The sequence below is a fragment of the Trichomonas vaginalis genome, chromosome IV (assembly GCF_026262505.1).
Source record: "Trichomonas vaginalis G3 chromosome IV, whole genome shotgun sequence".
Taxonomy (NCBI): domain Eukaryota; phylum Parabasalia; order Trichomonadida; family Trichomonadidae; genus Trichomonas; species Trichomonas vaginalis.
In genome coordinates this window covers 15,966,908-15,992,410 of record NC_067206.1, presented here as the reverse complement: position 1 = coordinate 15,992,410, position 25,503 = coordinate 15,966,908, and the positions used below count along the sequence as shown (strand labels likewise).

At 35.8% G+C, this 25,503-nt stretch overlaps 11 protein-coding genes and 7 pseudogenes across 18 annotated transcripts, besides 7 other annotated features; 9 read left to right on the top strand and 9 right to left on the bottom strand.

Moving 5' to 3' along the window:
* Positions 1 to 164: 164 nt before the first annotated feature.
* Positions 165 to 431, bottom strand: TVAGG3_0102980 (uncharacterized protein; the record flags this gene model as incomplete). The annotated part of the gene is made up of 1 exon (XM_001297395.1): positions 165 to 431. One exon carries the CDS (start codon positions 429 to 431, stop codon positions 165 to 167), a length of 267 nt encoding a protein of 88 aa, XP_001297396.1.
* Positions 432 to 830: 399 nt separating this feature from the next.
* Positions 831 to 927: a terminal%2Cinverted (terminal inverted repeat of Maverick-3 transposon ID:TVAGG3_0102800).
* Positions 831 to 24,397: a mobile genetic element.
* On the top strand, positions 1,983 to 2,345 carry TVAGG3_0102970 (uncharacterized protein; the record flags this gene model as incomplete). The annotated part of the gene is made up of 1 exon (XM_051222847.1): positions 1,983 to 2,345. The coding sequence occupies one exon, from the start codon at positions 1,983 to 1,985 to the stop codon at positions 2,343 to 2,345; it is 363 nt and encodes a 120-aa protein (XP_051107833.1).
* Positions 2,364 to 2,606, top strand: TVAGG3_0102960 (serine threonine-protein phosphatase family; the record flags this gene model as incomplete). Its single annotated transcript, XM_051222846.1, has 1 exon — positions 2,364 to 2,606. The coding sequence occupies one exon, from the start codon at positions 2,364 to 2,366 to the stop codon at positions 2,604 to 2,606; it is 243 nt and encodes an 80-aa protein (XP_051107832.1).
* TVAGG3_0102950 (uncharacterized protein) lies at positions 2,611 to 2,934 on the bottom strand (the record flags this gene model as incomplete). The annotated part of the gene is made up of 1 exon (XM_051222845.1): positions 2,611 to 2,934. The coding sequence occupies one exon, from the start codon at positions 2,932 to 2,934 to the stop codon at positions 2,611 to 2,613; it is 324 nt and encodes a 107-aa protein (XP_051107831.1).
* TVAGG3_0102940 (phage tail repeat-like family) lies at positions 3,478 to 4,713 on the top strand (the record flags this gene model as incomplete). Its single annotated transcript, XM_051222844.1, has 1 exon — positions 3,478 to 4,713. The coding sequence occupies one exon, from the start codon at positions 3,478 to 3,480 to the stop codon at positions 4,711 to 4,713; it is 1,236 nt and encodes a 411-aa protein (XP_051107830.1).
* Positions 6,329 to 6,913, top strand: TVAGG3_0102930 (phage tail repeat-like family; the record flags this gene model as incomplete). The annotated part of the gene is made up of 1 exon (XM_051222843.1): positions 6,329 to 6,913. One exon carries the CDS (start codon positions 6,329 to 6,331, stop codon positions 6,911 to 6,913), a length of 585 nt encoding a protein of 194 aa, XP_051107829.1.
* TVAGG3_0102920 lies at positions 7,087 to 8,271 on the top strand (annotated as a pseudogene). Its single transcript has one exon. A coding segment is annotated over exon 1 (1,185 nt).
* On the top strand, positions 9,227 to 9,489 carry TVAGG3_0102910 (annotated as a pseudogene). The gene has a single exon. A coding segment is annotated over exon 1 (263 nt).
* TVAGG3_0102900 lies at positions 9,539 to 10,241 on the bottom strand (annotated as a pseudogene). Its single transcript has one exon. A coding segment is annotated over exon 1 (703 nt).
* TVAGG3_0102890 (uncharacterized protein) lies at positions 10,274 to 10,858 on the bottom strand (the record flags this gene model as incomplete). The annotated part of the gene is made up of 1 exon (XM_051222842.1): positions 10,274 to 10,858. One exon carries the CDS (start codon positions 10,856 to 10,858, stop codon positions 10,274 to 10,276), a length of 585 nt encoding a protein of 194 aa, XP_051107828.1.
* On the top strand, positions 11,602 to 12,178 carry TVAGG3_0102880 (annotated as a pseudogene). Its single transcript has one exon. A coding segment is annotated over exon 1 (577 nt).
* TVAGG3_0102870 (organellar and viral DNA polymerase type B) lies at positions 13,096 to 13,702 on the top strand (the record flags this gene model as incomplete). Its single annotated transcript, XM_051222841.1, has 1 exon — positions 13,096 to 13,702. A coding segment is annotated over one exon (607 nt), but the record flags the coding sequence as incomplete, so codon positions are not given.
* Positions 14,070 to 14,947, bottom strand: TVAGG3_0102860 (annotated as a pseudogene). Its single transcript has one exon. A coding segment is annotated over exon 1 (878 nt).
* Positions 14,984 to 15,439, top strand: TVAGG3_0102850 (uncharacterized protein; the record flags this gene model as incomplete). The annotated part of the gene is made up of 1 exon (XM_051222840.1): positions 14,984 to 15,439. One exon carries the CDS (start codon positions 14,984 to 14,986, stop codon positions 15,437 to 15,439), a length of 456 nt encoding a protein of 151 aa, XP_051107826.1.
* TVAGG3_0102840 (protein of unknown function, DUF4108 family) lies at positions 15,456 to 15,875 on the bottom strand (the record flags this gene model as incomplete). Its single annotated transcript, XM_051222839.1, has 1 exon — positions 15,456 to 15,875. The coding sequence occupies one exon, from the start codon at positions 15,873 to 15,875 to the stop codon at positions 15,456 to 15,458; it is 420 nt and encodes a 139-aa protein (XP_051107825.1).
* On the bottom strand, positions 15,925 to 16,496 carry TVAGG3_0102830 (annotated as a pseudogene). Its single transcript has one exon. A coding segment is annotated over exon 1 (572 nt).
* TVAGG3_0102820 (protein of unknown function, DUF4106 family) lies at positions 17,988 to 18,524 on the bottom strand (the record flags this gene model as incomplete). Its single annotated transcript, XM_051222838.1, has 1 exon — positions 17,988 to 18,524. One exon carries the CDS (start codon positions 18,522 to 18,524, stop codon positions 17,988 to 17,990), a length of 537 nt encoding a protein of 178 aa, XP_051107824.1.
* TVAGG3_0102810 lies at positions 20,537 to 23,765 on the bottom strand (annotated as a pseudogene). Its single transcript has one exon. A coding segment is annotated over exon 1 (3,229 nt).
* Positions 24,302 to 24,397: a terminal%2Cinverted (terminal inverted repeat of Maverick-3 transposon ID:TVAGG3_0102800).
* A 424-nt stretch (positions 24,398 to 24,821) lies between these two features.
* Positions 24,822 to 24,859: a mobile genetic element.
* Positions 24,822 to 24,859: a terminal%2Cinverted (terminal inverted repeat of Banshee-A3 transposon ID:TVAGG3_0102790).
* A 510-nt stretch (positions 24,860 to 25,369) lies between these two features.
* Positions 25,370 to 25,406: a mobile genetic element.
* Positions 25,370 to 25,406: a terminal%2Cinverted (terminal inverted repeat of Banshee-A3 transposon ID:TVAGG3_0102780).
* Positions 25,407 to 25,503: the final 97 nt, after the last annotated feature.

Below are 25,503 nucleotides of genomic sequence, written 5' to 3'. Positions count from 1 at the left end.
TTGAGATATTCGTATGGTTAAATAAGATTTGTGAGTGAAGAATTTGATTTGCATCAAAGTGTAAGAATGTGTAAGATATGTGTTTTATTTGTGCATATTGGTTATATGGGTGTGCGAAAGATGGGGTAAGTGTGGTAATGATATATAGACAAAGATTTAGAAAGTTAGGAAGTGAATTTAAAGCAGAGAGACCGGAAAGGGAGTACTTTCTCAAGGTCAGGGCCCCTTCTAGTCTTTCTAGTGCCGGAAGGAGCGCTTCTGACCGGTCTGGGCGCTCCTTCCGGCATCATCTTTGCATTTCCCAAATGTCGCTGCAAGTGCATTCTGGCACCGCAGGTGCACTTACCGCGACTTACAATTGCGAGTGTCGCCTGCTCAGCCCCGGATTGGGAGCGTGGGACTGGAGCCTTAAAGCACAGTTTCCTCAACATTATTATTTGATATGACACAATTCAATTATCATTTTGACAATACCATCTCTAGTTTTATTAAATGAGTTGAATTTTGACTTCGAAGCAAAATAATAAAAAAAATTCATACTTTCATATTACATAAATAATTAACAATACTATTTGTGGCTATAAGCTTACTTTCTATATGTGCATTTTTTGATATTAAGATAAATCAAATTCAAAGATCAAATATGCTAAAATCACTTCTAACATAATCAAAAAATAAATCAGAATTATAATATAGAGATAAAATTTTTTGAATGTTTTTTGAAAATTTTCAAAAACGCGATCACTTATTTTTCAAATAATTCAATATTGAAAGCATAAATAGAAAATTTGTCTCTATCATTTATTTAGAACTATTTATAGTTTCTGTCTAAAAAAAAAAAAAAAAAAAAAAAAAAGGTATTGGGGCTTCCAGGCACTTCGTGCCCTCTAGCCCTGAAGATGTTTAGTATAAATGAAGTTTTTATTCGGAGGGCTTCCAGGAGCTTTTCACAAATTATATATGTTTTCATGTTTTGTCACTTTTCTGTCACTTTTCGGGTAAAAACATTTTTATTATTATATATAAATGAATTTTACAAAACCACCGTTACCGTTCTTTGGAAATAAGAGTAAATGTAAAGATATTATATTGAGAGAACTTAAGAAACTACCGAATGGTCTAACATTTGTAGATTTGTTCGGTGGAAGTTTCTATATATCCCATTTGTGCCATACTGTATTTCCTGACTCAAAGATTATATGCAATGACTTCGACAACTATATGAACCGTCTCAAACATATACCAGACACAAACAAAATATTGAAAGAGTTAAAAGAAAAGATACCTATAGGTAAGATGGAACGTATACCATTAGATAACAAAAATATTGTGAGAGAGGTTTTGAAAAAAGCAGAATATATAGACTGGGATAGTATATCTGCTAGACTATTATATAGTGGTGCTATAAGAGTTCATGACATTGAAACACTTATGTCAAAAGTTTTATATCTTAACTATACAAATGTTTTCAAAGAGGACATAGAAAAATATATTGAGGGTATAGAGTTTGTGAGATGTCATTGGACAGAGTTGTATGAAAAATATAAAGACAAGGAAAATGTTTTCTTTATAGTGGACCGCCGTTCTATAACACATGGGATTTTCAATACCAAGTAGACTGGACTTTGAGAGACTCTTTAGAAACTTTAGACGTTTTACATAACCATCCATGCTTTTACTTTACATCCGATAAAAGTGGTTTGGAAAGTGTCATGAGATGGTTAGAGGACATACATGACTATGAGTTTAGATACGATAAGATAGAATATGAGAGAGGTCCTATAAACTGGAGAAAGTGTCATAACAAAGAAATTTTACTAGTAAGTAAATGTGGTTTGAAATAGGACTACTTGTTTTAGGTTTTTTCCATTGTGTCATTTACTTATTTGACGTGGCAGAAAGATATAGAGAATATGAAGATGAACCAATGCCTGCAAATGTTCAGTATATGTACTCGTAAGAGATATTTTATCTAATATTAAATGGACGCACAGAACTTAGCGAATGCACAGCAACCTGGACAACCAAACCCAGAGAATATTCCAAATGAAGTTAGAATACAAACTGCAATGGCAAACTATGGTCAAGTGCCAACAGATGTACAAATGCAAACTGCCATGTCAAATGACGCTGCGTTAGGTTTGCCACCATGGTATGCAAATATGAGATGGAAAGAGTTTTATACAAACCCCGAAGTGGGATATAAACAACTCTATGCAGATGACGCGAACACAGGAGTTGACCCAGAATATGTTTTCTACCAGAGGAGAAACAGAATGTATGAGCTCCAGTTAAAGAATGCTATGGAACTCAACAGGAAACGTAAGAGACTAGGCGGACATTAGATTTTTACATATAGTAAAATGGGTTTCTTCAGTAAGATAGGAAACTTCTTTCGAAATGTTGGAAGAGGTATATGGAATGGAATAAAATCTGTCGGAAGAGGAATTTGGAACGGTGTCAAAAATATTGGTAAAAGGGTAGGTCAGTTCGTTGGTATTATACCTAAAGACCCTGAACCAGAAGAACAAGCCCCTGTTATACAACAGCCTGAACCTGCACCACAGTCTAGTTGGCAACCAAATCCAACACCTCAACCGTATTAAAAAATTATATTTTTACCGTTCGATAGTAGTTGTATATGAAACTAAGTTCTAAGTAAAACGCATGGTATAATGGAACTATTCTCTTTCTTCCATCTGTTGTAAACCATACTTGAAAGTCTGAAATACTTCCACTCGGCGGTTCATATAGCTTTGTAGGTTTTTCGTAAAAGTCATTTGCCAAGCATAAAAAAGAGTTTTGTGCACCAGAAAATGAAGCATGAACTATAATAGCAGCTGGGTCGAAAACATCTTTAAATAAATATGGTTCATCTCTTGCATATCGACTGTAAATATTTGCTAAAGGAAGTTCGACTTTCTGATTTAACATTCTTTGCAAATAATACCATGACATTGCAGTGAATTCTGTATATATTTGTTCGTCTTTCTTTGGATTGTCTTCGTAGATTTGAAATGACACTTGTGAATTTTGTTTGTCATATACAATTCTCACATAAAGTGTGCTCTCGGTATTTGCATATTCATCAGCATATTTTGCATAACATGAATTTATTTTATCTTCTATATTTTTTAACGCAGTCTGTAGAGAAGATGAAAGGTCAACTTGTATTAGCTCAATTTCTTCCCACATTTTTCGTTTCCCTTCAGATATATAATCTATATGAAACCTTACAATAAATGGAAAACTTTTATCTTCTACAGACACAAACTTCATTCTACGAAAGCCAATAGCTTTTGTGACAGATGGGTCTCTTAGCCATCTCAATGGGTAGTCAAAACGATAGCCTTCATGCTTTACGGTCTCTGTCTCAAACTTTTGACCGACATTAGTAAAAAGTTCATCTAATGGTTTAGTTGTAGCAACTCTTGAATTTTCTTTTTCTATTGGAAGCATATTTTATCTAGAATAAAAATGTCGAAAGAAACAGCGTCTATGAGAGAAATACAACACAACCGACAACTCATTGTGCAAGCTCTAAATAAGAACACAACAAACTTTTCAAACTATTCTAAGATATCTGAGTCATTGAAAGAAGGAAACTTAAAACTGACATTAAACCCATTGACAGACGAGTTTCTGTTTCAAGACAGTAAGAACCATACTGTCTGTATAAATCCAACAAAAGGAACTTTAAACGAGAAACCTATATCTGAACTTCTTTTGAAAGCAGATGTTGACAACAAAGCTGACAAAGAGTATGTCATTGAAAAAGTTCAAGAAGAACATGACAGAGCAGATGCAACATATGCAACAAAAGCAGATATTGACAACAAAGCTGACAAAGAGTATGTTGACGATGAGTTAGCATATCTGGCTAGTGCGTTAGTGAAGAAGGCAGATAAGGAATATGTGGATGAAAAAGAAAATGAAATTAAAGAAAGGGTTGAATGGTATAATGAAAGGACAACAAAGATTTTAAAAACTAAAGCTGATACAGGATGGGTTTCAGGATGTTTAGACCTTAAAGCCGACAAAGAAACTGTAGATATGTTGGCACAAACGGTTTCAAGTCATACCAGAGGTTTAATGGAAGATGGACAACAGTTGAAAGAGCTTGAGAAAGGTGTTACAGAGTTAAGGAATACAAAAGCAGACTCGACATGGATAAAAGGATATGTAGATGCAACAAAAGAGTATATTTTCACATGGACAGAAGGAACATACCCACAAAAATATCATAGACATAGCATCTCTGACGTAAATGAACTTGAAGAAAAGTTATATAAAAAAGCAGACAAAACAGAGCTTCAAACATTAAAGACAGAAATACTTCAAACATTATATCCTATAGGTTCTATTTATACGTCAATGAACTCTACCAGACCAGAAGTAGTACTTGGTTTTGGAACTTGGACTCAAATAGTCGACAGGTTTTTGTATTGTGCAAACTCTTCAAAGGAAACAGGTGGAAGTAAAACGATTTCAGGTGAAAACCTACCTGCACACAGTCACTACATAAATTTAACTACAGCTGAAGCAGGTTGGCATAAGCATAGATATTGGGATTGGACAGGAATGACAAAAGGTAAAGGATATGATGTTAAAGACGACGTTAAGTTTGCTATAAATTGTTACTGGATGACACTCAGGGAGAGGAAGCCATACACATCGCATTACAGGATATTCGGAAACAACGGGACAGAGTAAAGACTACATGCCACCTTACATGACAGTTTACGCATGGTATAGAATTGCTTAGTCGTCATTTTCAACTTCTTTAAGCATATTCGTCAGGAGTTGTCTTATATTTGTAGGAACTGTCTTTGAAAGTATAACCACCTTGAACCTTAACAAGTTTGAAACGAGGTCTGACAATAGTAGTTTTATCTTCTGCTTGCAGTCTGTACATTTTGCCATGTTTGCCTAAAACTTCATAATATTCTCTTGTATACTTTCTTCTATTTTTACGAACACGAATGTGAGTACCTGTCGGTTCCCATTGTTGTCATAGTCAATAGTATTTTCATATGGGTCGCGTTTAGGTATTTCTATTTTTACTTTGTCACCTTTCTTAAGTTTGAAGCCTGGCATTCTTTCTTGTTTGTCTCTTTTGACTAAACTATTAAATATATAGTCTTTCTCTAAGTCGGGGTTGTTTTTCATTTCTTCGGGGAGTGGTTTCCCAAACCTTTTTGTTTACGGGTATTGTAAATATTTAAAACTTGTCTCATCTTTGCCATGGAGAAATGTCTATATTTGTCGTCATATGACATTTCATCTACCTCACCACCTTGTGGTTGATTTAAATCTCTTAAGATTTTTATACAACTGTCAATGACACCAAGAGCAGAATGGTTTTGGTCGACAATGAAATATTGGTTTACATTTTTTGAACGCAGATAGTTTTTAATATCGTCTGATTTGAAAGAACTTTCACAGTCAGATGTCAGTTTTGTTGGATGGTATTTGTCAACGAATATTGTCAAAGCAGTTTTCACATCTAAAATATTTTTGGACTGTAATGGTATGGCTTCACAGTATCTTGTGTTTTGACCGACAAATATTAGCCAGTATGGTGGTCCATCTTCTCTATACCTCGGAATGTTTTCCAAGATATCCATAAACCAAGCATTTGGTGTTGAACTAAAGATTTTTATCATGAGTGCTTTCTTTGTTGCCTTAGAAACATAGGGGTCCTTGTTTGGATTCGTCATTTTTATCCTATAAGAAATGGGTTTATTTGGCGCATTAGCAGGAGTTGCATCCAGATTTTTGCCCGCAGTGGGAACAATAGCCAGAGGTGTATTTGGAGTTGGAAGGAAGATTTTGAGTACATTAGGTATACTTAAAGAGAAAGCACAACCTATTATACAAACTGTACAGAAAGGTTGGGATGTAGCACGAGATGCAGCAAATCTTATTCCAAATCCTGAAACAAGAGGAAAAGTTCAAGGATGGATGGACAATGTAGGAAGACAAGCAGGAAACTATTATAACAAAGCAAATGACTACTATAACCAAGCAGGACACTATATGGACCAAGGTGAAAGATTCTTTAACAGAGGATATAACCATGCACAACAATGGGTAAACAACAACCAACCTCAACCGCCTCAAACGTGGGGAATGTAAAGTTTTTTACTGAGATGAAATGAACAATACAGCATTGAGACAAATGGGTTCAAGATGGATTTGTCGACTTCCAGCAGTTACACAACGTGTTTGTCAAGTTCTTCCTATACCTCAGGAAGTTTTAGACCGACTTAAAAAACCTAAACAACCAGTTGAAAACAAAACAAACTAAAATTTTTACTGAGATGAAATGACCGAAGAAGTTGAAACGGTAGATTTGACACCACAAACAAAAAGTTCAGAACCATTGTCAAAACCTGTCAAAGAACTTACAGATGAAGAGAAAAATTCAATAATAGAAAGTGCCAGGTCTGGAAATACAAACCCTAACTACAAAGTCACTTTTCATAGAAATGGAACGGCAAGTATCTCAAAAAAGAAACAGACTCTCACAAATAAAATATTGAAGTCTGAAGGAGCTTTCGAGACAACAGATGGAAAAGTTTACTTCACTGACCAACAGTTCATTATAGAACATCTCATTGACTTAGAGTCGAAATATTCTAAACTTTACAACAAACACAAAAAGTTGAAAGGAAAACAAAAACAAATGGCATATGATATTTATGAAGATGTTGACGACACAACTGTTCCTGCAAGTGAGGTAAAGTCAGAGGAACCGAAAAGTGACGAAAAACCGATAGAAGAAGAAAAACCAAAAACTGAAGATAAACCAAAACCAAAGTTTAGTTTCCAAACTAAACCAAGTCAACCTTCATTAGCTGGTATGGGTTGGCGTCAAAGACTTTTGGCAGCAGGCGGTTATGTAAAGTAAAGAAAAAACATTTTTTTATTTTTATAAAAATGCCCCCGTATAGAATGGATAGAAGGTCTGCTAGAATAAAAGCAGAGTTAGAAAGATATGGTTGGAGAGTTTCAAAGAAGTTTAAATATAGGAAGGGAAGACCCATAAAAGTCTATGACAAATTGTCTGGTCTTCGCTATGAAATGGACTTAGAAACAGCACGCGCAAATTATCCAAAACAGATTAGAGAGGTTAGAAGAAGAACGTCTTATGGACATGCCTTTCGATGTTAGTGAGCCTCAAGTTGAAGGGACACGACGGCTTTGCCAGATTCTACTGGAAACATGACGAACAATTGCATCCTTTGAGAAGGAAAAAAGGAAAAGGTGAAGACAAACATGCTCCCATGGAAAGAACAAGATATGCATATGAAAAGTACCGTGAAGTTAGAAGTCAAATTACATCTGGTCGAACCTTTACAGTAAACTTTGACGAAGGAAAGAACAAAGAAGGCTTCATGGGTGTACTTGCTGCCATACAAGACGGAAATAAGAAAGGATACAATCTCAGACTAACCATAACAGATTTGGATGGTCACATTTACTATGCACATGGCAATGTCACAACAGCTGCAATGCTTCTTGACGCTTTCAAGACTACAAAGAGAGAACAAATGGTTGACTCCGACTCAGACATTTTGAATGCAATTGAAGGAATTGTAAGCGTGAAGTTCGAATGGTACCAACCTAACCCTCAAGCAGTCAGACAACATGCTGGATACTTCCCGTTCATAAATAAGTCTGACATTGACTTGACAAGGTATGGAATTTACAATTCAATTGAAACAATTGTCAATGAACCTTGTATTCTTACATGTCTCAGGAACTCTGGTCTTGTTACAGATGAGAAGATGAAGTATCTTGAGTCATGTGTGAAGACAAGGTACATGCTCAGAGGTCAATTGTCAAAAGTTGCACCGTTGGCAAATGTCAATATCCGAGTCAACATACCTACAGCTAAAGGTTCTTCACATGACGACTATGTTGTTGACAAAGACTTACCATGGTTGAAGATTGTAATTGTCCACAACCACTTCATGTTGAACGAAAGTCTTATGTTCGGAAAAGGTAAGTGTAACATTGTCAGAGCTGTTAACATTCTTTTCGAGAAAGGTTTGTTGGAACCAATTCCAGATGACAAGCTGACAGAAACTTTTGTACCAAAAGACGAAACAAACTTTTCATTGTTAGCAAGACCAAAAGTTGTTCCAGACAAAGTTCTAGTACAAAAGAAGTACACAATTCCAAAAGGAGTTGGATTGTTCGGATACCAACCTGAACCAGAAGAACTTCCAATGAGGTTGCAAGAACTTCAAGATGCTATAAACAAACTTCCATTGAGACATCCAATTGACGTCAAATTGTATTGGAGAGCATCTGAGTTAGGTCAGAAGGTTTTATATGAAACAGGTTGCTTCGACGATGTTTATGAGATAACAGGAGAAGTTTCTCAGAAGATAAGAGACTCACTTGAATTTCCACAAACTGGACCAATTGGTTGCGACAAGTTCGACTCATATGAAAAGATATACTATGTCGACCTTAACGCTGCATACATGAGGTTTGTCCAATATATCCCGACTGGAATTCCAAACGAAGACGGTGAGTTCCCAGGAAGGAACTATACAGTTGGAAAAGTCATACAACAACTGTATGATATTAGGAAAGCTTCAAACCCCAAACTTGCAATGACACTCAAATTGCTTATGAATTCGACATGGGGATATTCCATTAAAGAAACCTCAAGAGATGAAGAGTAAACATTATGAGAAGGTCGACAACTTTGTTGAAAGGTTTTCTCCTTTTGTTTTGAATACGAATTCACTCAAGGTCAAAGTGGCTTAGTAACCACATTAAAACCTATTGTCGAACATTGGTCTTACCCTCAGTTCGCAAAGGCAGTCCTTGACAACTACAACAAATTCTTCTCCGAAGTCAAATCCAAAGTGTTATATGAGAACATGATGCACTCATGACGAACGAAGAAGGTATAACAAACTCATTGAAATGGGAATGGTCGGTGAAAAGATGGGTCAATTCAAATTGGACAAAATTTTCACCGAAGTTCATGTCCTCTCCAAGCGTAAGTACTGGGGCATACTTGAAGACGGCACAGAAATAAAACATTGCATGAAATAAAAAATTTTTATTCGAATTTGAATCGGACAGGTCGAGTTACACCATTCTTGGTCTCAAACTCATATATAACCTGTTTGTCTGTATTTTCGTCGACTATGGCACGAGACACGAACATTGACCAAACGGACAAAAAGTGTCATTTCAGATGGTCACGCAGCCAATCGCATTCGAGCACTTCGAAGAAGCCTTACGTTCCAAGGGAGAGGGTGTCTGGTGCAAGGCAGAGGTCATGAAACTCTACGAGCAGTACATCCTCAATGCCTGGGAGGACAAATCGTCCTTGGATTGGCAATTCTACCAACTCCTCTGGGACGACCTCCTACGCAACTGGGATGACGAAAGAGTCCAATTCAGGGTCAGGAACTACTTGTCCAAATTCTCATTAATTTAAGCTACTTAACTAAATAAACACCTAAATTTACTCGGGGTTTCCCCCTAAAATAAAATTTTTTTACTCTTAGAACCACTCGAGGTTCTCCTTACGGTTGTTGAGCTTGTCACCGTCAATGTGTCTGACCTTCGTCTTCTTGCCTGGATTTGGAACCCATTGAATTGCGACAAGCTTGCCCATGGAAATTGAACCGCGATTCCGAAGGGTAAGGTTCAAGTGTCCCAAGTTGTTGAGGACTGGGGTAAGAACCTTGCCTGTCTCCCTGTTGCGGATTTGGTATGGGTAGGGTTGGGAAATTTCGTAAGCGTCATCGGCAACAAGGGTTGCCCAAACTTCCTCTTCTTCGTGTTTCTCTTCTTCTCTTCTTCCTCTTCTTCTTCGTGTTTTCCTCTTCTTCCTCGACAATTCCTTCTTCAATTTGGTACTCACGAATTACGGTGTTGGAGGTTCTGTCCTTTCCGAGTACCTTCCAGATGGCGTCTATCTCTTCGAAGAAACGGTAGATGAGTCTGGCAAGGTCTCGGTTCTCTCTCGCGTAAATGCGCAAGGTTTCCGTCAAATCATTCAGGCATTTCTCATTGGAAGCTTGGTTCATGAGGACATCGGCTTTGAGCTTGGTCATCTCTTCCATAAGACTACTTTGGAGAGTCTTAACGGTGTTTGTCAGATGAGCTTTCAAATTCAAAATTTGAATTTGAACTGGGCGCTTGTCTGGCAACATTGAAAGGACATCTGCCATTGTGTTCGGCTTCGGTGCTTGTTCGGACATCGAAAAAATGAAGTGGTTTGAGAATGACGGTTTTACTTCAAAAAGCTTGTTATGACGGTTAAGTCATACAACAAGTTTAAAATAATATCTTGTTCTTCTTCTGAACGTTTGTTGTCTCTTCCGATAAAAGTTTCGAACATGAGAACCAAAAAACGTTTTTTGAGATTGCGGAAGAGTTCAGGCAAACGTTCATATTCTGGATATGTTGGGAGCAGTTCGAAACATCTGAGCTGACTTTCGGACAAAATTGGGACAATGTCAGAAAATTCATCTTTGGTCGGACTGCTTGAAGGTAAGTCCCTTACATGTAAGTAGCTCTGGTAAAGTCTTCTCATTTCTGCTAACTTTTGGAGTATAGCTTCGTAGTTTAGAAGTTTTAATTTTAATTGTCTTATTCCACTCTTTACTTCTAAACGGTAAGTATCCATGAGGTAAAGAGTAGCTTTGGTAGCTTTAAGTGGAGCTATCTGTTCCTTGACTTGTGCAATTTTGGTTGCAATTGTGGTTTGAGCTCCTTCAAGTTCGCCGTCTATGTCGTTCTCAACGCCTTCAACCATGGCTTGAAACTCTTCATCGGTCCATTGAGATTGGTGTGGGACGAATTTAACTTGCTTCATTCAAAAAATGAAAAAAATGTTTTTACTCAAAGCGTTAAGGTTTACTGAACTGGTTGGATGTCGCCTTCACAGGTTATGTAGAACGGCTGACCCGAGAAGTGAAGGAGACCCTTGAGAATTTGGCTCATTCTTGGGAAAGGGTTCTCTCTGTTTGGAAGTAGTATCCAAGGACGCTTGGCAAAGAACTTGAGAAGAGCTTCTTTCTTTGCTTGCTTTATGTCGTCGTAGGCTGTCCCGTCTGGTATTTGAATTGGAATTCCAGTCGAAGTCTCGAGATTCAAGGCAGCCCTTCCCGTTATCCAACAGTTAACAAGCTTGCCTTTTACATTCTGCCTGAGGAAGTCTTTAACAAGCTCGTTAATTTCAATTAGGTAAATTGCCTCGTCGGTAGGTTCGACCTCGACCATTGCTACTGTCAGAAAAAGTACTGCTACTGTCAGTAAAAGTACTGCTACTGTCAGAAAAAGTACTGCTACTGTCAGTAAAAGTACTGCTACTGTCAGTAGCAGTACTGCTAGGAGCAGTAAAAGTACTGCTACGAGCAGTAAAAAGGAAAATTTGAGAGGGTTTTCGACGATAAAGTACTGCTACTGTCAGAAAAAGTACTGCTACTGTCAGTAAAAGTACTGCTACTGTCAGAAAAAGTACTGCTACTGTCAGTAAAAGTACTGCTACTGTCAGTAGCAGTACTGCTAGGAGCAGAGATTTTTATCGTTGTGGTCCGACGGTTAAGCCACAAACGAATGTCCGACGTCCCACCAACCGAGCCCATTCCCAAACCAGAGGAACCTAAAGCACCAGCCCCTGCACCTCAGTTCCAGCAAGTCCCTCCACCAAATTACTACCAATTTCCACCTCAAGGTTACTACAATTTCCACTACAAGGCTTCCCGAACTACCCTCCTCAGCCTATGCCTTACTTCCCCAACCCTTGGATGTTCCAGCAAGCTCCACCCCAGCAATTCCAATCTCAATCTCAATCGAAGAGAGACCAAGACTTCGAAGAAGGTCTGAACCGTTTACGCAAAGATTATGCCACAGCCCCTATGGAAGACGACAGGCTTTCAGTCTCTTCCCTCAAATCGACCGATTCGACTCGTACCACAGATTCGGTTCGTGACCGTGAGACTACCTCAAGCAGTCTGAGAGACTCTTCATCCTACAACCATTTACAGTTGGAGCTCTCAAGAACATGCGCAATTACGAAGGTCAGACACCAGCTGGAGACCGCAAAACAGACGTACTCGCAAGAGCAGTCCAACTGGTCAAGACAAAGACTGAGATAGTCGACTTCATTCTTGCAGCTTGCCCATACAAGTAAAAAAATAAACAATTACGAGTTAAACTTTTTATTCTTTCTTTTCTGAGTTGTTTAGAGCTGGTTTCTCTTGTAGAAACCTTTCGTACTCTTCCATGGTCATGTAATTGCGAATTTGGTACGCAATTCCAGGTTCGTTGTTTTTGAACCTTACGTATGTAACGCTTCCATCTCCTCAGGGAAGTAAGCTGCTAACATCTGACCAAGTTTTCTCGGTGACTCGGAGCTCATTAAAAATGTCACTTTTTAAACGTTAAGTTTTTAGTCTTATTTTACCCTTTGTTTACCCTTTGTTTACCCTTTGTTTGTCAAGGTAGTATTGGAGTGCAATTTCTCCAAATTCTCTGTGTCGGAGTTCTTCAGCATTTTCCAAGGTGTTCCTGGAGAACTCAAAGAAGTTGTCAAGAACATACTGCCATGCTGCTCTTCTGAGTTCGTCGGTATTTTGGAAGTGTTGCACCTTCGAGTCTTCGGACATGAAAAAATAACACTTTTTCTATTAAACCGTTTTGGCATTTCTCATGAGTGAGTATAGTTCTGCCGAACCATTGGAAGAGAAGAAGTACCCTTGCTGGCAAAAGACAAAAATAGTTGCCTTAGTTGTCATTGCAATTGTACTCGTAATTGAATTCATTGTACTTCTCTTCACGTACATAAAACTCAAGGACGGCATATGCTTTAAGAAGCTACCATCTTACTAAGACTAAACACTTAGATTTTTCAAGCTTGACTTTTTACAATTTGAATTTTGTTGCTGAATTCAGCAAAAATATAATTTATGTTAGAATGTTAGATCTAACATGTTTTCTAACACGTTTTCTAACATGGTCTAAAACTCTTGAATTTTCATGAATTTTCCCGAAATAAAAAATAAAGTTGGTTTTTTTAAAAAAATATTTTTTTATTTTTATTGTAAGAACATGTTAGCAACTACAGCACCAAACTCGTTAGTCATGAATCCTACGTCAATGTTGGTAGAGATGAAAAGCTTCATTCCTTCTTCATATACTTTCGAAACAAAAATCCAGAAGATAAAGCAAGAACTTTTAACAAGTAATTTAGACTGTACCGCACAGAATGAAACAAATGAACAGTATCTTTATGAAATGCAGGACATTATTGACCATTTACCTAAACTTCCTGAAATCCAACAACAAAAACTCACTATTCCAGAATTCGATGAAATAGAAGTCGGACTGACTGACTCAGTAGAAATAAAGAAGTTCATACGAAAGGTTAACTATGAGTTTCTTGGATTTCATTGCAACCACAAAGTCATGGACAAAGACTGCGACATGGTATATAAGAACATCTCTGACCTTTACAAATCCGAAGAATTTAAGACCTACGACAACTTTGTTTCATTAGTTGCAAAATGTGTTTGGGAAATAAGAGATAAAGATAGTAGGGGTAAGGTATGGAACGAACAAATAAAACCCGCTATGTTCGAGATGAAGAAAACCATTGACGCCTTAGTTGTTTTAGCAGGTAAGGTTTCAGAATATAACGCAAAAATGAACCCACAATGTTCTAAATGTAAAGCAGCAATGAGGAAATATAACTACTCCGTCAAAGAGATAGAACGTATGCGAAACGACTATGCAGATTTAAAGAAAGAAGCAGAGAAACCAGCAGAAGATAAAATGGACATGTTGACATTTCTAAACAAAAACTATCCAACAGCTGACGATTTCCTTCTATCTGACGTCAAGAAGAAGTATAAAGAAACTTTCGGTATCGTTAAAACATTCGATGTACTAAAAGAAGAAATTGAAGCCACGAAATTGTTTAGAGTCATGAACCATCGCAACATATACCATGTAAAACGCTTGTAAATAGTTATGTTAGAAAACATGTTAGAAAACATGTTAGATCTAACATTCTAACATAAACATTATTTTTGCTGACTTTTTACAATTTGAACTTTGTTTGCGTAGATATGAATTCTGAAAGAAGTATGAGGGTCTTGTATGACTTTGTACTTCTCCATAGTTCATGTCTGTCAAACTTACCTGCCATGGACTCTTTCATAAGTTCCATGAAATCGTCTTCGGACAATCCTGGGAAAAGTATGATATCAGTAAGTATTCTTTTAACATCCTTACTTAAACTCTTTGCTGTCTGTACACATATTACGACTGAGATGTTAAAGTGTCTGAGCTTCTTAAGAATTCGACACATATCTTGTTCTCTGTTCTTTAACAAAGGATGAGAGGCGAAATCATCTAAGATAAGAAGACATCTGTGAGGGTAAGTCTTCCAATCGTAAGATTGCAATTTCTTCGAAATGTATTCTATCTCTTTCTGTTTGTTTCTGAAGTGTTTCTTCTCTAATATTCTCTGCATTTCCTCATTTGGGTCTTTAAACTTAGAATTGACATACTCATTTATAGCATTATACTTCAAAACTCTTCTTTGGTACTTCTTTATCCAATCTAACAACTCAGAGTCTTTTATACATACTAACTTAGACTTTTTTATAATATCTTTGAACGAATTGACGGTTTGGTCAAATTGACCAGAAGTACTACAAATGACTACTAACTCATAGAATGGGTTCTTCTCATCTAGTTCTTGTTGTTGTGCAGCCATTTTAAGATAAGTGAAAGTCTTACCCGACCCAGGTGGTGCAATTAGACCTGTTATACCATTCTGAGCAAATAAGAACTTGTCATGTATGGGTTTTATCTGAGCATTTTCCAACTTCCTCTTGTTCTTATTTAAAACATTCTCAAATTTCTTGTCAATGTCAGCAAACTTTTTTTCTAACATATTTTTAGAAAAATTAAAATTTTTATCTTTTTGAAAATGTCTAGCGATTTCGCTATCTATATTCGAGACAAACTTTTCGACAGCAAAACTTCTGTCGACCATAAAATCTTACATAGTGTAAACAAGAAAGGTGAATTTGTTCTAAAGTTCTGTTTCTGGGAATATGACAAGAACCATAAAACATTAGGCAGAGAAGTCTTAAAATTTGTCAATGACAGACTTGTTGACAGAGATGACGCCTCTTGGAAAGATGAAGTCCAACAAAAGTTCTTAGAATGCAAAGAAGACACATGCGCTGTTCTTGAAAATGAAATAGAAAACAGAATAGAAGAGCTATTAAAGGACAAAGACCTTTTACAAAAATATGGTTCTGAGAAGTTTGACATAACTCCACCAGAGAAGAAGAAGAAGAGAGAGAAGAAAGAAAAGAAAGTAGAAGAAGAGAAAAAAGAACCTGAACCAGTTCCAGAGAAGGTGAGATATGACATGTAAAAATAAAATTTTATTTTTAGAACATTTCTGGGTCAATGTCAATGTTCTCTTCCTCTTTAGGAGCAAACACTGGCTTAGACTCTAAAATCTTTTTACCCAATTTACCTTGAACTTCAACTATCTTAGACTCATAATATTCATAGTCGTCTGCTTTCTTTGGTTCATAAGGTATAACAAGTTTGTATGCTTTGCCTTCTTTAAGGTTTGAGAACCTTCTGTCAAAATTTTCTTTGACTGCTAACAAACCTTCTATGTCTAAGTCTTCAAAAGTTGCACCATTTTTAGTCACAATAGCAAACTTAACTGGTTCGATGTTCCAAACTTTGCTGAATGAAGACTTTTCAAAATGGTAGAAGTAAACATTCAAATATGTGAATGGGTCTAGTTCTTCTTTAAGTCCTGACATGTACTTGTTTACTGAGATGAATTTTGTCATCTTTTCTATCGGATAAAAAAATATTTTTTTTAAAATTTACTCATAAAAATTATTTCTTTCTATATTTGCCATTCTGAACATCTAAAAGACTTTTGACATTTGCCAAGAATGTACGTTTAGAAGCTGCCATATAACCATACTCTTGACAATATTGTTTATATTCATCGTACAATGACCTTTCATCTAAACACTCAAAGTCAGTTTCATCTATAAACAGTTCATATACACTCTTGTTTGCTTCTAACAATGTTTGTCTCTCTTCGGTATATGGAATTTGTCTTGGATTGAACTTAGAAATATCTAATGTCATGAAATATGAGAACAAGTGGTTGTAAAAGTTAGGTGTCAAAGTTTCTGCTAAGTCGTCAAAATATTCTGTATCTTGCATATGAGCTTCTGACGTTCTGACAACTACATATCTTCTGTCAGAACTTTCTAACTTCATCGGAACGGCGTTGTTTGAAACCATGATGAAATTTGCAACATTTTCACAAACTCTTTGGTCTTTATATTTTCTTTCAACAACTCCAACTTTGTCTGTTATAAGACTCTTCAAAGCATCTGAGTTAAAACCTTTGTTGTATCTATACTTTGAAGTTCGTTACATACTATAAGTTTCATATTCTCTATTGAAGAGTTAAATTTACCGCAGATGTTTTCTATGTTTGTCATATTCGGGTTCGAATAGCCCTCTAACAGTTTGCACAAAATATCTGTAAAGAAAGTATTCTTACCAGTTCCTTGTTTTCCAATTATAATGAGAGCAGTTTCATTTTTAGCACTTGGATGTTGTAAGATGTTTGCAAACCAACATAAGATATACTCATAGACTCTTTCGTTTCCATTGCATATAATTTCTTTGACATGGTCTAACCAAGCTTCTATAATATTTTCTTTCCATTCTACTTGTTCGTATTTATATCCAGTGAAGATAGAATAGAAGTTTGGAGAGGTGTATAGAACTTTATACCACGAACTGAAAAATCTTCTAACTTTGACAATAAGATATCCCAAGCATCTAACATCTTCATGCCAACTTGTACGACTTTTATTTTCTTAAGTTTCTGTCTACATTCTTGTTCTGAAACTATTGTTGCTCTTGGTTTGTTAAAGACAACATCCCATTCTTTCATGACATAACATTCTGGGGCAGAGTCAACATAAATGACTAAACGTTTCAAATTCTCGACTGCTTTGTTATAGTCTCGAAATGGACACATATTTCTGAATGCTTGGAAGTCATAAAAAATCTGAAACATCTATTCTGTACATTTTTATAAAAATAAAAAAAAATATTTTTTTTATTCTTGACTGTTGATTTGTTGCATTTGTTGCATTTGTTGCATTTGTTGTTCTTGAGCTATTTGTTGTTGAAGTTGTTCTTGTAGTACAATACTTTCACCAGTTGCATCTTCCAATTCGAAACTTTCTGCCGTCATTGACAAATACATAGGACATAAAAGTTTTACAGGAACAAAGTTTGCGTCAACTAAGGTTAAGTTTATGTTTGCTAAAGTGTTTGAGTTTACTAAAGCTGAAAACTCTGCATTCGAATGAACAATAGGCAAACCAGCAGAGAAAGTGTTGTTTATACGCATGAGTATCTTTGGTCATAGTAGTTTCTGTCGACATTCGAATACACTTTGAACCTAAGTTTGAAACAATATATAAAATAGGTGTACTTAAAGTCAATGGAACAGACAAACCTTGTATGAACCTTTTCCTGTTATAGGAAACTGTTGGTAGTAAAAACCAGATATAAGTTTTGTATTATAGCTCATATCGTTTATAGTAAACTCAGTCGGACATCCAAACATAATGAAACCTGCTCTAGTTGCAGCACATGTTACATCCGTCCTTAAAGTATTAAATAAGTCAACAAAACCTGTTGGTGGTATATCTGAGTAAGTATCTTCAAAGGAGTATTTTTTACCATTCACAACAATAAAGTCTTCTGGTGTCAAAAGAGCAAAACAGGCTTTAGTCGTCATTGTGTTTAAGGTTAGTTTACAATATCGTCCTTGAGGACTTTGTAAGTTTGTTGTTATAGAATTATATGACTCAGGGTTTTTAGTCGTAATAGTATAAACCACTATGTCTTCTGCCATTTACTTAGCAAATAAATTTTAATGAAATGTTGTGGTCGTCAAATATTTTTATGACGTCTGGGAAACTATATTTTAAGTTCAACGTTTCACCTCCTTTCATAACGTATATCTTGTCAATGACATTATATGAAACACCACAGCAACTAACGTCGGGTTCTATTTCTTTGATGTTTATATCGTCTGCCTCTGTCAAAAGTTTCAATAGTTCTTTCAAAACTTCATGAGGTGCGATGACATATGAGTTCACTTTTACAGGGTTGTGTTCGACCAAGTTTAACATTATACCCAAAGCTTGACAAATCTTCTCCTGAGTTTTAAGTTTGTCTTTAAGTTGTTGGTAGTCGTTTCGAATATCTGCAACAGAACTTAAGTCTCTGCTAACTTCAGGATATGTTGGTTGTTCTTTTACAGGAACTATTGTTATACCATCTTCGTCTTCGTATGGTTTCCCCACTTCAACATCTCTTTCTTTGACATTGACAACAACACTTTGACTGTTTGTTTGAGTTGGTGAATTTAACTTCACATCTGCCACCGCCATTAAACCTTTTGAAACACTTACGCTTCTATTTTTCGGAAATGACATTTTACTTAGAATAAAAAGATGGACGTATTCGAGTATCTCTTCGAATTGAAGCAGAACAAAGTTTACACACACAAACAATACAAGTTCATTGACAGAGTAGTTCTTTACACAAACAATGGAAAATGTTATAGAATAGCAGTCTTTGCTGAACCAAAATATTTTCATAAAGCAAAGAAAGTTGGTATAACCGAGATGGTGAAAGTTCTTGACGTTGACAAAAATATAACAACAAAACTACCGATATTTCTAAAGGAAAGTTTTTAATACAATTACTATGTAAACTGGCGTACTGTCAATATTTGACGGAGAGAAGTCAGTTCAAGAACAACTTACTGACCTGCTGCCAAAATCTGCTCGATGGAAGCTGTCGTTTACCAATCTGAGGAGCCCCAGCAGGTTTCATCGAACGAATCTTCAAAAGAGCATCTTCCGTGAAAAGTGCTATTGGTTTTGTAAACTTCCTTTGCTTTCAGTTCATCTGGACCGTCTCTGTCACCAGTATATTGTATTTGAACTGTACCAACAGTTGAAATACCACCCATAAAGTCTTCTGAGTCAGCAAATGGAATGCCAAGCCAAAAGTTTGAACGGTCTCCATTTGTATATTGAGTTTTTGACCTCCTGTATGAGTCCATACTTTCACATATGGCATAATAGAACTTTGCATTTCAGGGTTAATGGTTGTTGTGAAGTTGTTGTTAAAGTTCATAGCATCTAATGTCAAGTTGTATGACCTCATATCCTCAACTGTAGAATATTCTTCTCTTGGATAATATTTGCCATCTATGTTTATATGATATTTAATACCGGGGTTGTAGAAACAAGAATAGTCATTTATAGTTCGTCTGAACAGTACAAACATAGTATCTGCATGTTTCATTGCAGTTGTTAAAGCAATATCTGTTCTTGCACCTGGGTCAGCACTTTGGTTTCCAACTTCACCTGCAAAGTCTTTGACAGATATTTGGTGTATAGGGAACATAAGTGGAACTGCAATATATTTGGCAGCTAAAGCATTTGAAATATCTGGGTCCAACATATAGACTGCAAGTCTGCTTTCTATTCTCTTGCATTCAAACTTTTCGCATGTAAACTTAACTGGGTCCCAAGCAGTTCCAGCAGCATTGAAATAATAGTTTACTTCAGTGTTGAGGTTTGAGAAACCAAAGTCTAAGTCAACTTTGTCTTTGCAAAAGTCGGCGAATGACGTTTGATTTGCTCCTTTACGTCTGTAAGAGTGAATGGGTCTTGTGTTGGTGCAATGACTAAGTTATTTTTGCTTGGAGTAAGTTCGATAGAAATTTTTCCTGCCCAGTTTGGCAAGTATCTTAAAAACCTGAAGATGAGGAAAGATGACAAAGGAACTCTAAGTTTCATTTTACTTTGGTTACTGCTGCTGCAGTTTGTCCAGAAAGGTTAACATAAACTCCTGGAACGTTAGGGTCAAGTCTTCTTATTTTCTCAATAGTTGCATACTGGTCTGTTTGTTCTCTAGCTTGTGGTTGTACTGAGTTTCTCAAAGCGAACCATTCATAGTTTGCCCATGTTACTGTTTGAACTAAGTCAGAGTTAGAATATATCTTATATCCCATGAAAACTTCTGGAGCATATTGGTATCCGACATAGAAAATTCCATTGCAACCTTTCTTGTCAGACAACTTGGCAGAAGGTTTTATTTCAATGTCTTGTTCCACGTATAAGAAAGAGTTGTCAATAGAAATAATATGAAACCTGTCGCAAGCAATATCTACTGTTGTTGAAGAACCTTCTCCAAACTCACCTACGTTTCCATAAGAAACAGCAGTTGTATATTTCGTAAGTTCCAGGAACTATTTCTGACCTTCTAATGGCATTGTCGCATTCGTTATACCATTCGGAAACATTTCCATTCATAGCATCCAAAACTGTTGGCGTTATATTCTGAGCGGCGTACATTTCATATGAGTAAAAATATAGAATAGTTGGATTTATATGTCATAATAGAACCCACGTGGACCAAGCTTTACTTTCTTCCTGACTGAGTTTTTAACTCTTCTTTTTCCTTCATTGCCTCTGCTTGAAGTTGTTGCATCTTTGCATTATGTTCATCTAGTATGTTGCAAATTTCCCATGTCCTTTTTGCCTTTTGGCTCTGGTCGCCCATCTCAGGTAACCTATATCCTAGAAAAGAGTTTGTCATAGTCTGTATTTGAGTCTTCGCGTATTGTTGCATGACTCTTTCCTGAGTTTTGGTTCAAGCTCTTCAAACAGTGCCTGTCCATATGGAATATGCTCGTTTCCAAATATATGTTTTTGTAGCCATTCTGGTTTTCTTTCCATGTTACCAACAATATCTTTTGTGAATGGGAAAGCTTTTACCCAATCTTTCAGTCTTGCGTCGTTTATTTCTGTAGTTGGTTTTATTTTGTCAAGGAACATGTTTTTCAATACTAACATTTCATTTGGTACTGTCCATTTGAGTTTTCTTAAATATTCATCCCTTCTCGGTTCATTGTCTGCAAAGTAAGTTTTTATGACATTTTGTAAACTTTCGTTTGCAAGGTCATGTACAATAGGTTCTCTTCCTTCGCTCTCCCTAACTTTCTTTCTAAACTCTTCACCAAATATACCATCTCTATGGTTCTGTGTAGTTCTTTGAGATAAATGTTCTAGAACGTCAGGTGTTATATTTCCATCAGCCATGTTCATTTCATACTGGTCCAAAATATCTGCATCTTTCATATCTTTCAATGGCATTAAAGCCGCGCTTAAAATACCAGCTATATCTGGTTCACCATTGACTTCCATTGCGTCTACAACTTCTTGGAATTGTGGTTGTAAGTTTATGAACCACCTATCTGGATTAGCTTTATGACCCCATCTCATTGTAGTTCCATCGTCTGCAGAAACAAAAGTAGGTTTGTTTCCATCTTGGTTAGGTTCTGAATGAACTTTAAACAATGTTTCATTTCTATATGTTTTCTTGAAATTTAACCTTTTATTTTCACCGAGTTCATCCGAAGATTGAACGTTAAATGCTCGTAAGTAAAAAGGGTTGTTGTATTTGTGTACATTTTCTTTCAGTACTTCCATTCTATGCTGAATATTTTCATCTGGTGTTGGAGTCTTTTGTATGTCGGCAAACATTTTTCGATATTCTTCTACTATGTCAGCCGAATTTTTTTTAGACTCTTGGAAATATTCCATATTCTCCGCATACTCTTGTTGAGGGTCAAGATTTTTCGGCTGTTCCAAATCTTCATCTAGTTCTGTGAAGTTAGTTTCCAAAGGAGTGACTTGTTCGTTTCCTTCAGGCTCTTCTAGCTGTTGTTGCTGAACTATTTCTTCCATGTCTGGTTGTATCTGAACTTCTTCCTGTTGAGTTTCTTGTACCTCATCTGCTGGCATTTCATATATTCCGAGACCGTTTTTAAAAAGTTCCCTATCTAAGTCATCCGGACTCATAAACCTTTCTTCTTTCGTTCCGTCTCTATTTTTTACGCGTTTCATGAAGAGAGTTGAATTATCATTTAGCTCTGACACCAAATATCTCGGAGTAAATTCAGTCATGTCATTTGGATGATATGCTATTAAATCATATCCCTTAGCGAGCTTGTATTTTCCAGGTTTGAAATTATATCCCATTTGGTGCTGAACCATAAAGCTAAATAGGTTCGGGTCAGTATTTCCTTCCTTGAACTTTCTAATAGCTTCTTTATATCTGTCACTAAAGTCAAGAGTATCTGGGTAACCATAATTTTCCTTAAGCATTTTTAAGAATTCTTGGTTTCCTTGTTCTCTACTTCTTTTATGTCCTTGCTCTGGTTGTGGTTGCTGTGCTGGTTGTGGAGGTGGTTGTTGTGCTGGTTGTTGTGTTGGTTGTTGTGCTGGTTGTGGAGGTGGTTGTTGTGCTGGTTGTTGTGTTGGTTGTTGTGTTGGTTGTTGTGTTGGTTTTGGTGCATGCCTGTGTCTGTGTCCATGTGACGATGTAAATGTTCTAGGTAGTCCTGGTGCAGGTGCTTCTCTTGGAGGGTTTGGTGGTATATAAGTTCCACCAGCTGGCACATATGTTCCATCTGCAGCGTAATGTCCTACCTGACTTTTCGTTCTTAAGAAAGCATTTACTAGGTCTGTTTTGGTCTGTTGTAACTCTTTTTCTTGACTTTCCACAACAGTTGCTCTAACGGCGTCATAGGCACTTTGAACTGCCTGTCTCGTTGCTGCATCTGTTATTTTCGTCATATTTTGTGCTACTTCTTTTAACTCTTTGTCGAAACCTTCAGACTTCAGTTTCTTTCCAGATGAGAAGTCGTTCACTAGTTTCACCTTACTATGAAGAGCTTCGAAGGCGTTCTTAAAGTCAGCATTCATTAAAGCTTCATTTGAACTGTCTTCATCCGCTTGTATTTTTGTCCTTATTGACCCTATAAGTTGGGCTGCTTTGGCGTTGGCTTGGGCATCTAACCAGTCATTATTAGCTTTTATATATTCTGCGCTTTTCATTGCCTTTTGCATGGCTGCGTCGTTATTTTTACTTTCTTGTGCTAAGTTTTCATACTGTACGGTTTGGTTTTGCAACTGTAAAAGTTTTTCTGCCTTTATATTTGCTTCAACTTCTTTTTTATACTCATCGCTATCCATATATGTCTTCAGGGCTTTTTGTTTTATTTCTTCATCTTTCAGTACTTTATATTGAGTAGTATGGTTTTTCAAATTTATAACATCTTGTTCCATTTTTGCTACTTCTGCTGCTTTTTCTGACACTTTTTTCGCATATTCCTCTGTACTTAGTTCTTTCAGTTGTTCTTCTTTCTTCTTTTTCTCTACGTTTAACTCATTGAGTTTCTTTGTGTGTCTGTCATATTCTAGTTTCTTTTCGTTTTCACTTATTTGTTTCTGTATGTCTATGTTTGACTTTTTGACATCTGTTATTTGATTTTTGAGTGAACTCAAATTCATTTGACTTTGAGGGTTATAGGCTGTTCCGTCTGCAGCTCCACCATAGCCTGCCATTTTCGCTAAAAGTGCCGCTCTTAAACCTCCACTCTGTGCACCAACAACTCGGTTTAAAAGCATAGGATTGCTTGACATTTGTTGCAACATAGTGGGGTCATTCAGCATTTGTTGTTGCAACTGTTGTTGTGGTGTCAGTTTTACTATTGGATGTTTCAATGCTCTCTTCCTCTTACGTATATTCTTACGTAGCTTACGTGGCATTTTAAGTGAAGTTAAAAAGCGGTTTTTGACAGATGTTTTGTAAAGACTTCTTCGTAAAGACTTTGTTGAGACTTCTTCGTAAATGTTTTGTCAAGACTTCTTCATAAAGACTTTCTCATGAACTTTCTTGTCAATGTTTTGTAAAGTTCTTCATCGTAAAGACTTTCTCATGAACTTTCTTGTCTATGTTTTGTAAAGTTCTTCATCGTAAAGACTTTGTAAAGACTTTCTCATGAACTTTCTTGTCTATGTTTTGTAAAGTTCTTCTTCGTAAAGACTTTGTTGAGAGTTCATCGTAAAGACTTTGTAAAGTTCTTCTTCGTAAAGACTTTGTTGAGAGTTCTTCGTAAAGACTTTGTAAAGTTCTTCTTCGTAAAGACTTTGTTGAGAGTTCTTCGTAAAGACTTTGTCAAGACTTCATCGTAAATGTTTTGTTGAGATTTCTTCATAAAGACTTTGTCAAGACTTCATCGTAAATGTTTTGTTGAGATTTCTTCATAAAGACTTTGTTAAGACTTCTTCATAAATGTTTTGTCAAGACTTCATTTATACTAAACATCTTCGGGGCTAGAAGGCACGAAGTGCCTGGAAGCCCCACTACCTTTTTTTTTTTTTTTTTTTTTTTTTTTTTTTGTCTATCATATAATAACAGAGTAGTACCTGTATTTCAGCGAGTTATTAGATTTGCAACAACAATATCATATATCTGACTATTGTGCAGTGTATCTATGCGCCTAGGCAATATATGACATTCTCATATAGAAATATATTCTAATTCAATATTCTAATGTTTGTTATTGCTTATCATTCAAGAGATTTTTGTTTTTATAATTATATCTTATTCCGTTAAATCGAAAGATTCAAATTCCGTCTCTATCATTTTTAAGTTATATATTTTCCTTTATATTGGCATAGGAATCAAAGATAGAAACTTATCTGAGAATGAGTTATTAATTTTCAAAATTCGAAATTTAAATTTTTTTTCTCAATATAGGGAAGATTTATTACTAAGATTATTAAATCAGATATTATCTCAAAGGGAAAAAAATGCAATATTGTTGTAAACAGAAATTCATCAAAAGTGACACCTCAGAAAAGCTAAAATATTGAATTTTTGGAACTTTTGATAGAGCACGTTTTTAAATATTAATTAAAGTAAATGTATATTTTGTAAAGATTCTTTTTAATAAAAAAATAAAATTTTGAAGAAGAACACAAAATCTTCTGAAAAATAATATCACATAAACTCATATTATTTTCTAATATATAACTATTTTATATAAAAATCAAATTCAATGATCTTAAAAGCGAAGGATAAACCTCAAAATTTACGAATATAATGAGTGGGAATATAATGCTTATCTATCATATTTATCCTTCGCTTTTAAGATCATTGAATTTGATTTTTATATAAAATAGTTATATATTAGAAAATAATATGAGTTTATGTGATATTATTTTTCAGAAGATTTCATTCTATATGCCTATGAAAAGTACTCTCAAAACTAACTTTTTCCTAATTATAATTAAATCTAGAATATTGTATTATGCTTAGTATTATTTCATTTTTCTCATTCAATTTAGAATTTACAAATGTCAAAAAATTGAGAGCTGTCACTTTTGATGAATTTCTGTTTATTACAATATCTGTTATAATTTTCGAATTTACGAATATATTGAGCGAGAAAATTGCATATATTGGAAAAATTGTAAACTATTCAAACTTTTCCCCTTAATT